Here is a 12,166-nt window from a genome sequence, read left to right as displayed (position 1 = left end):
GGGGGGGGGAGAAGCAGGAAGAGCAGATGCCAGCAAGGAATCAGCTGTATCAGGAGGAGGAGGAGGAAGAGGAAGAGCATATGGTAAAGGCAGCAGAGGGGGAAGAGCCTCCGGCTCCGGACAGTCCAGGACAGGATTTACAGTTGGTTCAATGAAAGCCATCTCACTTCCCCGAACCCCCTCCCCCAATCCACATTCCTCCAAAACCTTTCTATTTCTACAAAGAGACATAAACGCTTGCGCATACATCAATTCCTCCCATTTACCATTCTGCCGGCAGAACAAAATCAATTGTAAGATAGTATTATAATTAACACTTCCCTCCGGAGGCCAATGTTCTTGATCATCTAGCTGATAGCGTGGCCACGCAGTTTCACAGAAGAATTTAGCTTTCTTCCTAGTCATAGGATCTCCACCAAACTCTGCCCAATGTCCCAATGCACAAGAGAGGGGGGTACATTTCCTAACCTTACTGTTAATAGTACCCATCTCAGGGCTGCCTTCCCGGTCCTGACCGTCCGACTTACCTGGGATCCAGGGATCTGTTCTTAGTCCTCGTCCTCACAGGGGAAAAATCACTGGTCTTGGACTCGGGCCAGACAGAATACTTACAGAGATAATCCCAGGCAGGCGTGCTGACGGTAGGCCTTATGCCCTTTCTACCCTCTCACCCAGGTGCCTGTTACTGATACTTTCACTCTATGACTTTGCACCGTTAGGCTACTGCCGCCTCAGCAATCCAGCTCCCCCTGAAACAAAAGTCTCACCGGGAAAAGAGATCCCGGGGCGCGCCTGACATTTGATAAGGAAGAGCTGTGTCTGGTCGTCAGCTAGTCCGGGCAAAGTTATCTAAGGCAGTCCCATCTGGGTCGCCAAAAACTGTTGGGCCCCAGCTCAAGTCTGGGATCGTGCCCGGTATGCAAAAGCCAATAAAGATACCAGGGGTGAAAGTATAAAGATTTATTGCTAGCAATACAAGGTGCAAGCGGAATAATTTCACGTAACAAGCACACAGAGTCTTAATTATGAGCATCTTTTATACAGGAGTATTGGACCTTCATAAGCATTCTTGTTTGCTAATTGGTTATAAGGGAGTGACGCAAGGAGTTCTTTACTGCGCATGTCTCTATACCTGTGTTTTAGCTATGTATCTCATTTCCATACATGTATGTTTCATTAGCATACTTTCTCCCCACCTAGGGGTGTGAATCTTAATATTTAAATCAGCTCTTTGCCCTACTCCACTAATTTTATTTTTGTTTTCAAGTCTCCTTTATCTAAGACTGTCTTCTCCTTATCATTGCAATTGAGCATTAGTTACAGAACAGAGACTTTTGCTTGGGCTATGTGTAGTGGTTTCTAGGTCAAACCTAACATGTAGAGTAGCAGATACCTGGCTTACCAGGGTTTGTTCTTCTGACTCTCTCTTGAGCAATTTGTTTAACCTCCGAGCACCATTTCCACAGCAGATGTAATGGAACTATCAGCCCCTTGGAGCCACTGTAGAAGTTAGCTAATGTCTGAAATCGTCAGGTGAGAAGTGCTTGATCAATGCAAGTGTTATTGGTGGGTTAAATCTAAGTAAGACTTGATCTTTTTCAGCCAGAGGATCAGCTCTCATGTTACCTGACTTACACTAACCCCAAAGTGGAGAAAATTATCCATGATAATCTTTACCTGAACAACCATGTAAAGGAGACAACAAAAGGACCCCGGTGAGTATGGGGCATCTTGCAAGGATCTTTTTCATGATGTGACAGAACAGCTGAATCTGCCTACTTCTTCCTTATTTTACTTCTGGGAGGCAGCTCACAATCAGTGATTACCTTCTCTCTGTTACCTCCTTGCACTGATGGTTGTTTCCCTCTGCAGGTACTGTCCCTCACTTGAATCTAAAGTTCTGCGCTTTCCAAACCGTATTCATCAGCTGTGGCTGGAGCCTGAGGGTCTGGATTCCAATATCATCTACCCCCAAGGAATGTCAATGACACTGCCACCTGAGCTCCAGGAGCAGGTGATTACATGCATCCAGGGCTTGGAGAAAGCCAAGATGGTACAGCCAGGTGAGAGAGAGTCAGATCGTTCCATACAGTCTGTATTACAAAGGGATCTAGATTTATGACCCATTATTGTTCCCAGGTGCACAAGTTTTGAGCAAACTTGCATCTTCCTGAGCTCTTATGTCTGGAAATCTTGGCACCCAGAGTGAACGTGCATAAATCATTTTTAATTGGATTTTTTTATATAAACACATTTTTCCCTGAAGTAATCCTGTTTTATTTTAACATGAAATCAAACTATTTTGACATGCACATTTCTTATAATCTGTGAATTTAATCAAAACCTATTCAAACAATATATGATTGCAGCCAAATGTTTAAGAAAATCTGGAACCTACTAAATCAGCTTGTGACAATGGCAGCCTCTTCTACAGATACAGAGAGACTGTCTTCTCCACCTTAGCTTAGTGCCATTCAAAAAACCGTTTATTCAAAATTAGAATCCAACTCAGAGCTGAAAAAGCAAGAAAGTTTGTCTTTTCCTGTGTGTAGATAGAGGCTTAATGTGAGGTTGAAATCTACGGTTCTAGATTATTAAAAGACTTGGTAACCAAAAGCTGTATGAAGTTCACTAGCTGCAACTAGTGCTTCCTTCCTTTAATAAATGAGCTCTTATGTGATATAGTCTGGTGTTAACATTGTTTGTTTGTTTATTAAACTAAAACAAAACAATGTTATAGTGCTGGTTTTCTGCATTTTTAATTACGTTTGATTGAATACCGTTTTCTAAAGCTATTTGACCCATGCTACAATATTAAAAAAAACTATGATGAACAACATTAATTCACTATTTTCTATCCTAAGAACATGTAAATGTTCACCATCTAAGGATGTTAAGGTATATGACTGCTTAATGTTTAAATATGCATCCTGATTAGCAAAAAGTAGTGTAAAATTTAACATAAAAATTGTGTTTAGTTACACATCAATGTGTGTTAAGGGTTACCAGCTGGTGAGCATCTTCCTTTCTCTAAAAAATTACTAAAAAGCAAAACAAGGTTAAAATTATTTAAATTGGCAGGTGAGAAACCTTGATTTGAACAATGATTAAAATTAATGAATCCACCCAAATGATGCCTAACGTGATAGAGAGTGTATTCTCCTTTTCTTGATGACAATCTCCTTTGCATATACTAGGCTATGGAGTTCAGTATGACTTTCTAGATCCTCGTCAGCTCACTGCTTCCCTTGAGTCTCGTCTGGTTCAGCGGCTCTTCTTTGCAGGACAAATAAATGGCACCACAGGCTATGAAGAAGCAGCAGCCCAGGTGAGCAAATCTGAAAGTGTGCATTTCACACTCAGAGTACACCCCAAAAGACCCAGTAATCATAATTCAATGCCAGTGTGTGCTCCCCGTTGCACTGCTTCCCCCCCCCCCCAACAGTGGTGTAAACAGGATGTTGTACTGGTTATGCGAGTTAAAGATACTTTGTAGAACCACATGCATAGGTTTCTCAGATATTCAGCAGCAAAACTTGTTCTCAGACTGCTTTCCCACATCCGAGCATTAAGGATACTGCCTGGCCAAGCAGTGAATGCACTGCTTAGTTGATGGCTGAGAACAAGGGCCATCTGGGGGAAGGAAGAGGCAGTACTTGCTTTGCACACCAGTCCCCTCCAGGCACAAGGATAGTCACAGAAAGCATCTGGGGAAAAGTAAGGGAGAGCATCCTGAGAACTCTAGAATGGTTGCAGAAAATCTTCTCTCCCAGGAGGTAGAACATTTGTTTTTAGAACTACTGCAAGGATCAGAGACCATCTAGTACCAGCTAGCACACCTCAAATAACACAGATTCTGCCCCACATACCTGGAGGCTTGTGTGTGCGAGATATAGCAGTCCACGTGGATCGGAATGAGTCAATGTGCTGGCTTCATAGTGGCTCCTGTAACCACTTTGATGTCTGGCAGGGAGTCATTGCTGGAATCAATGCTTGCCTGCGAGTCTGTGGCAAACCTCCTTTCACTATCAGCCGCACTGAAGGCTACATTGGAGTCCTGATTGATGACCTCACCACGCTGGGCACCAGTGAGCCGTACCGCATGTTCACCAGCCGAGTGGAGTTCCGCGCGTTCCTGAGACCCGACAATGCAGACAGCAGACTCACCCCCCGAGGTAGCCTATCCCTCTGGTGATTTTCTTGACCAGCAGGCCAGCCTATATAGCACCTCTCTCACTCGCACACTGTCTTTTCTCTGAAGGCTTTGAGGAAACTGGCTGCGTGTCCCGGCAGCGATATGAACGAACATCTCAAATAAAGGCTGCCATAGAGGAGGGAGTTGCAGTGCTAAAGTCTCTTCAACTCCCTCCCTCCAAATGGTCCAGCTTGATTCCAGAGATTGTAATCAGCAGCAGTCGTAGCTCACCTGTCAGGTAAAGGTTGCTACTGATCCTTCCCTACCTGTGCACTGCTTGCTTCTGTAGGAGATCTGCATTCTGGACCATTTTTTTTTTTCCTCTTTTTGAGCACTTATGGTGTTCAAGTGTCCAAACGGTAGATTTCTAGCTGCGTAAATGTATTTCTCTGATTGTATTTTCCCTGAAGGCCGTGTGGCTCAGCTTCAGAAGGAGGACTGGAATGGAGCATAGACAATGTCTGACTTGTAGTCTGGTGTTAAGAGCACTGCTGAGAAAGTCAGAGAGATGCAGGTTCAAACCCCTTATGGGTTGTGGGGAGGAAGATAAGCCTAGAACCCCAGCAGGTCTCCAGCTTCCTGGATGGATGCCTCAGCTATTTTGGCTAAAACATGGGAGGACTCTGCCTCAGGAAGGGAACCCCTGTACTAGATGACCTCTGGAGGGCCCTCTGTCCCTACTTCTCTATAACCTGCTCCCCCCTATTCCTTTTCCTGGATTTATGCAACCCCAGCATAGAGGCAGGGCTGAAACACACCCAGGTACCCACTAGGGGGCAGGGAGCGGGTAATAGCCTTTTTGCCAGTAGCAGGACAGATGTTGTACCCTTACTTTAATGGGGTTATTTCTTCACTGGTTTCAGATAAGTTACACTGGTGTTTACAGTTTATATCTCCTTGTTCACAAATGTGTTATATGTCTGTGGCCGGAGAAGAGACATGACTTTAGGAGTCCAGAGTAGCTCTTCCTGTGCTGCTTGCCCTGATCTGCAGGGACCCTCTGGCTGGAGAGGGTTTTTTGTTCTCTGCTGCTTGATCAGTCCTTGGTGCCCCTGCACAGGCTATCGGCTAAGCTGCTCTCCTCTCCTCAAGTGGTGGCAACTGGGTCATCCCTGAACTAGGATTTTGCCGAGCTCCATCCAGTGGTTCTGGGAATGGCTGCTTACCATTCTTGTGCAATGCACTAGTCCTGTTACAGTAGTCACTTGGTCTTGTTTTCACAGGGCCTTCGACATCCTTCAGTATCCAGAAGTCAACATGGAGTTATTGGCAAGGATTTTCCCAGAATCCCTGGGAAAGCTTGCTGAATGGAGAGAATTGGCAGAAAGACTTAAAATAGAAGGTAGAGAGGACCAAACATCATCCATGTGTTCAGGGGGGAATGAGCATGATGCTGAAACCCCAGCCATCTCTGTGGATTTTGCGGTGTGGAAGGGCCACTGTCAGTAGAGCATCCCATTCTTCCATAAATGGATCCAAGTCCTACCTTGGAGAAAACACTGTTCTCCTCTCTTGGTGGGCAGGAAAATTGAGTCTGTGTTAATTTTTCTTGGCCTTTTTCCCCCTCACTGCTCCAGCAATGTATTACAACTGCCCCAGAGTTCTCCTGCTCTGCTTTGGTTAAGAGAAGATCAAGTCTCCTATTGAAAACTGAGATTTGTGATATTTGGGTTTTTTCCAAAGTCCCTAAAACAGGGATTGGCAACCTATGGCCCATGGGCTGGGTTGGCCCTGTCAAGCCATCTGATCAAGCCTCTAGACATGGGGCATCAGCAGCTGGATTGACCCATTTTAGGTCAGAAGTAGATGGGCAGTCACTAGGACCCAACGACCATTGCCATCCCTTCTCCAGGAGCTCAACAGAAAAAACACCTGCCACCACTGCTTTTCCCTTCGGCAGCACAGGGAAGTGTCCACATCTGGCATTCTTCCATGCACTGGCAAGTGAAAATGACTGCCACTGAGAGGAAAAATGCCAAATGTTCACCCTCTGCCACCTCTGAAAAGAAAAGTATCAGCAGTGGGTGTGTTCCCTTTTGCAGCTCCTGGGAAAAGCAGTGGTGGCAGCAGTTGGGCCAGCACATAGCGGGCAGGTGCTAGAACCCATCTTTCACCCAAACAGGGTCAGTCTGGCCCGCAGCCTGAAAAGATTGTTGACCCCCGTCTTAATAGTGGTGAGGCTCCCTAGTCCATGGAAGCAAGGTGCCTAACTCCATAGACATTCTTGACATTTCTACCTAGAATTTTGCTTCCGTTGTCAGTAGCTCTTTTAAAGAACCATGTATTTCGTACCCACTATGTATTATTATTGTTTTTGTTCTCCCGTCCTCATTTACCTTCTTTGCTGCCAATGCAGTTGTTTACAAGTTGTGTACATCCAATCAGCAGCAGGAAATGGAGGAAGTGCGCCGAGATGAAGCTCTCCGATTGCCAGAGAACCTGGATTACTTCACCATTAATGCATCACTGTCCCAGGAGATGCGAGAGAAACTGGACTCAAACCGTCCCCAGACGGTAAGGCACTGGGCCAGGGGGTGGGGGCATGGCAGTAATGGCTGTAAAGCACCACTTTATTCTGGCATTTGAAAATTGGGGCAGGAGGGAGGATTACCCACTTTGGCACTGAGTTGTGAGTTCTTGTTTTCCATAGTAGGTTTGGCTATCGCCAACTGGATTAAGGAGCTTCATAGTTAGGGGTCCAACCAAAGTTGAGACAGTGGCCGGCCAATTTCAAGCGCAGATCCTGGGGTTGGCAGTAATTTCCATAGGCTGAGCACAGCAGGCCCCTCCACCCCTTTGGCCAAGGGGCCACAGTGGCCCCATCCCTTGACACTGATGGGCTGCCCATGTGGCCCCGCCCCTTGCTGCCAATCAGCAACAAGGGGTGAGGGCAGCAGTTAGCTTGCTGTTCCCTCAGCTTCCTTCCCTCCGTGCCTCCCCCTAGTGGGCTGTGAAGCTAGGGCCACAAGGACTATTGGCTCCCCAGAGGGAGTCAGCATTTTATTTTCAGTAAACTTTTTGGTTGACTTGTTTAGTTTGTTTTTCAGGGAGCCAGCCTAAAATAGTAGAGGCACAATTTCAGTAGGTCTCTAATCATAATATTGGACTTGGAGGCAATCTCAACTTGATTTTTGTTGCTGTTTCCATGTATAGATTGGAGCAGTCAGCCGCATTCCTGGAATTACACCCGCTGCCATCCTTAATCTGCTGAGATTTGTGAAGACTAATCGGCAAAGGACAGGGGGCATAAAGGTGCCATTTAGGACTGGCAGATCCTTACCAGAGAGAAATACTGATGTCCTTGGGAAGAGTGAATTCCAGAGCTCAAATCTGAGCAGGGCTTTCTGAGTAGGTGATGGAGAATGGCTGTATTGCAGTGGACATGTGTGGAGTCTTCAGACCGTACAAGGGCAGGGATTTTTTGCATCTGTAACTAGCCACCTCTGACTGTGTTCTAGTAGGTATAAAGCCAACAGACCTGTATGCCTTTTGCATAGTGATCAGGACCTCAAATAGTTTTCTTTCCAAATTTCGGTTAAAAAAAACTTACCTGGAACCTTAGTATACAGCTATGTGGGAGACAGCATCAGTCTGTTTGAGAGCCTGAAAAGTCTTGAGGGAAGGAAAAAGGCATGAATAGGGATTATCTCTCCACAGTAGAGAGAGAAGTGCAAGATGAATGCTAGAATGCCAAGAGCCCAGTAACTGCTGATAACCAACTCGACAGTGCCCAGTGTTGCTGTTGATTTCATGTTGTATTACCCAAGGGTGTTTTGTTTCCAGCCGGCCATGGAAATACTTGTGCTCTAATAATTTCTTAGAAAGTCTTTTCATGGAAAGATAGTAAGGGGGGGACAGAGAACCCATTGGGCCCATAGGCAAATGTGTAACTTTTTAAAAGGCAGCTGAATTAGGATTTCAAAGGCAGTTCATCTGGGGGTGGAGGTGGGTGCAGCTCTCTGCTACTGCATGCACCCCCAGAGGAGGTATGGGGGGCATGTCCCCCCCCAGATTTGTGCATGGGGCAAGGGCTGGCTGCCTGCATGCTGTGGGCCCTGGGCCAGAGGCTGCACTGGCCTTTTCCTGCTGGCAGGGAGGCTAGGCTGGGGCTGAAAGCGGGGATTTCCCAGCAGTCCCCCCCACACGCACAAATTACTCAGAGTTCAAGAAATACCATGTTAAAACAGATTAACAGCACTTAGAACTGACTAGAGAGAATAAGTATTAAAAAAGAAGCCTTAAGTGGTGTTTTTTTTATAGTGTAAAAGCAGTGGAATAGTTAGATTTGACTTTTTCCTGTCTCCCATGCTTTTGATCAGGCCACAGGAGGAAAATGGTTACTCTCAGCTTTTACAAGGAGGGGTAAAAGATGAGATGTACAACCTGGGTAGCACTGAGAAGCTGCTGTTTCTTTTCTAAAACTTCAGTCACTTTTTCATCAGTATGCTATTCTGCATTACAGTTATTTTTAGTCTGATATTAACTTGAAGTAATGGCATGTAATAAAGTTATGGCTATCCTTGTTCATCAGAAAGAGACTGAGCATGACGCTCCTTTAAATTTACTTTTCATTTTTCTTAAGAACATTAAAAATGAGCCAATGCGAACAAAAATGTTGTCATTTTCTCCAGCAAAGAAACTTGTCTCAGGTTTGTAGGCATCCAGAGTCTACTACTGTTTCATATAATATATATTCTTGTCTGTATATATGCAAGTTCCTCCCAACAAGAATGGTTTCTTACTGTAGGTACAGCACTTAACACGATATGTCCTGATATCCATTAAGCTGTCAGTGCTACTACAGTAATATGCAGTAGTAAGACTCTTGATGGAAATATAGTTGCTAGCAGTCAGAGGGATGAATTAATATGCTGGGGAAACACAGATTCAATTCTTTGTTTTGCCACAGACTTCCTGTCTGACCTTTGAAAGAGGCTTTGCCTTGAATCTCACTTCCCTATCTATAAAACGTTCCCCTTGTCAGTACCCTTGGGAAGAGAGAGAAAGAAAGAAGTAACTTAAAGAACGAAGCACCTAAAGACCTATAAATCCCCACATTGATCTAAATAAGGTAATGCCTACTAGTATTGCAGATTGGAGGAATTTATGAGGGTGGTCAAGCATTGGAACAGGCTACCTAGGGAGGTTGTGGAAAACTCGAAGTTTTCAAGAGTAGAACAGATAAATGCTTGGCTGGGATGGTTTAGTCGGGGATGATCCTGCCTTGAACAGGGGACTGGGCTAGATGATCTTATGAGATCCCTAGATGACCTTTCCTATGATCCTATGCTTGTATAAAGTTGCCAGCTCAAAACAGACATGAATTTTATCCTGGATCTGGTTGTCCTGGTCTTTGACTCGCATCAAAACATGCATAGGAACATAATTTACACATGCAGCCTGAATGGTAATTAACTCAAATTAGCCCTGGTTGTCCTGGGGAAAATGTTATCATGGATACTTCACAGTTTAAAAATAGATTCTACATCTATTGGTTCCTGAAATAAAAAAAAGGCTTTGTTCCAGATTGGAAAAATCCAATGCATGTTTTTAGCCTTCAATTTAAGGTCACATCAGCTCTAGGATTACTGTTGATGTAAGCCATTAAGAAAGGACTCATCAAGGGAAAGATTTAGAGGGAAAGGATTGAGCAGACCAGGCTTTTGAGTTAGCAGGAGGTGTGGAAGGGATTGCTAGTTACAAGACTGAGCAAAGTCTTAAGAAGACACACCTAGAGCCGCCTGCCTCAGGACAGACTGGCAGATGGCACAAGGAGGAATTAAGTGGAACAAGGGATCTTGTAATCAGGAAGTCTGTTTTATAACATACTGTATTCTGTCATAGTATGTCTCAATTAAAGGTACTGTTGTTTTTAGAAACGAGAAATCCCAAGAGTCAGTCTCAAGTCTGACTAGCCCTGGAGATGGGCTGGTCAAAGTACTGGTCAGATTTCAGCTGGCAGGATCTAGTTAGTCTTATAGGCAACTGCAGTTTGCTGATTCCAAATTACTGTATGAGCACTCTTTTCTTTACCAAGGACTTTCAGGAAGGGATCCACTCAATACTTAAGCACAAACAGTAGAGACCCTGAACTCTTCTCCATGTCTGCAGAGAGCATTGGCTTTGATTGAAGCAGTTCCTTGTAGTAACAATCTTGTCTTCGTTAGTTTAGGTGCTGAGCACAATATATTTCCTTAGTAAAAATCTAGGTATTTGTATTATACTCGTTACTCGCAAATCTGAGCACATCCTACCAACAGAAAAGACAAAGCAGTTAAAATTGGTTTTGCAGTAACTAAGTTAAAATTTTAAAAGTCCATTCCTGAGATAATATAGCTGACTTTCCCTAGCTGACTTCCTGCCCTTGGGGCAGGGGGCTGGACTCTGTCATCTCCCGAGGTCCCTTCCAGCCCTAATATCTAAGAAATCTATTAAATATACCTATTAGCCCTTGACCTAAAAGTTAATCTTGATCAGTGTTTCCCTTCCAGCACTCTTAGTATTCTCAAAACTCACTCTTGTTCTTTCTGTTTACAGGTCATGTTTTAAAACAGAAGGGCTGGTGCTAGAGGAGCGAGAAGGTTATGGGGATGTGTAGACTGTTATCTAGTGTGGATTCACGTTGGCTAGATATCATATTTTGGTTCTTGGAGCCTTAGATGGGATAAAAAGGTTTCTCTCCTCTGCTTATGAAACTTTGCTGTTGAATGCCAAGTCCAGGCATGTCTCTCCATGAATCCATTTTATCAGATGTCAGGTGTGGGACTCTCTGTCCTGGCTACAAAGCTAAGGGGGCTCCCAGCCATGAAAGCCTGCTTCTTGCCGATGCAGGGAGAAGCCAGGATCAGACTTCCTCTATACCAGCAATAAGGCACAATTGGATCTAATGTACGATCCCACAGTCAGACTTCCTGATATACACATGTGGCGTGGCAGGAGGTGCAATTGTGTGCATCACATATTGGATCCAATTGTGCCTTTACCTGCATCTGTAGAGGGGTGGGGTCTCAGTTTCAGTTCCTCTGCTGAGGTTTGTTGCTTAAGTTGTAAACTGAGTTTAGGAAATATCAAGACAAGGCTTTGCAATGAAGCGAAAAGCATTTTGCTTTGACGCTGGTGGATTCATGCCAGTTAAAACCTAATGAGCATAGAGTTTTGTGGTTGTGTTTCACTGAATCATGATGAATCTGTTTCCTGATAGCCACCTGCCTAATATTGTTAAAGCCACAATTTATAACTAAACACTAGACCTTTAAAAATCAAATGCAAACACAGAGATGACTTCATCTCCATTATGTTTTTCCAGGAAGACTCTCTTCTAGAGCTCATTAATATTAGGAAGCTTTCCAGAAAAGAATCTTTTGTACCCCTATGCAGGCCTATATCAAATCTAGCTATGCCACCAAAAATAAAAAATAATTAGGGGTGCACTGATAAAGATTTTTTTTTTTGGCCAATACCGATGGCCAATGATTAATTAGCCATATCGGACAATACCTAGCCAATATGCAGCTCACATCTTGGAGAGCAGCGTCCAGGCACTAAGTCTGTGGGGGGGAAGGGCTGCAGGGGGGCAGATCGAGGCCCCCATGGTGAGGGAGAGAGTGGGGCTAGGACAGGCAGGAGCAGGGGCAGGTGCCACCCACCTGGGGTGGGGAGTGGAGCACAGGACAGAGCCAAAGGCAGTTCATCTGGGGGTGGAGGTGGGTGCAGCTCTCTGCTACTGCATGCACCCCCAGAGGGGGTATGGGGGGCATGTCCCCCCCCCAGATTTGTGCATGGGGCGAGGGCTGGCTGCCTGCATGCTGTGGGCCCTGGGCCAGAGGCTGCACTGGCCTTTTCCTGCTGGCAGGGAGGCTAGGCCGGGGCTGAAAGCGGGGACCAGGCAGGTGGCGGTGGTGCTGGGAGGTGGGGGCTGTAGCTCATCCCGTAGCCCCCCTCCCAGTGCCACCGCCACCCGCACCAAGCCCA

The 12,166-nt window shown here is 45.2% G+C and overlaps 1 protein-coding gene across 1 annotated transcript in view; it reads left to right on the top strand.

Moving 5' to 3' along the window:
• The window catches only part of MTO1 (mitochondrial tRNA translation optimization 1), an 18,031-nt gene extending 6,233 nt beyond the window's left edge, over positions 1-11,798 (top strand). Inside the window, exons 4-11 of the mRNA XM_006016643.3 lie at positions 1,603-1,715; positions 1,873-2,063; positions 3,198-3,328; positions 3,971-4,175; positions 4,262-4,433; positions 5,419-5,537; positions 6,552-6,709; positions 7,349-11,798. Coding sequence (XP_006016705.2) covers positions 1,603-1,715; positions 1,873-2,063; positions 3,198-3,328; positions 3,971-4,175; positions 4,262-4,433; positions 5,419-5,537; positions 6,552-6,709; positions 7,349-7,543 — 1,284 coding nt within the window. The 3' untranslated portion in view covers positions 7,544-11,798. The remainder of the gene's footprint in view (positions 1-1,602; positions 1,716-1,872; positions 2,064-3,197; positions 3,329-3,970; positions 4,176-4,261; positions 4,434-5,418; positions 5,538-6,551; positions 6,710-7,348) is intronic.
• The last annotated feature ends 368 nt before the right edge of the window (positions 11,799-12,166 follow it).

The sequence above is a fragment of the Alligator sinensis genome, unplaced genomic scaffold, assembly GCF_000455745.1.
Source record: "Alligator sinensis unplaced genomic scaffold, ASM45574v1 scaffold499_1, whole genome shotgun sequence".
In the NCBI taxonomy this organism is placed as follows: domain Eukaryota; kingdom Metazoa; phylum Chordata; order Crocodylia; family Alligatoridae; genus Alligator; species Alligator sinensis.
Note: the sequence above shows the minus strand (reverse complement) of the source record. Positions and strands in the feature narration are given on the sequence as shown.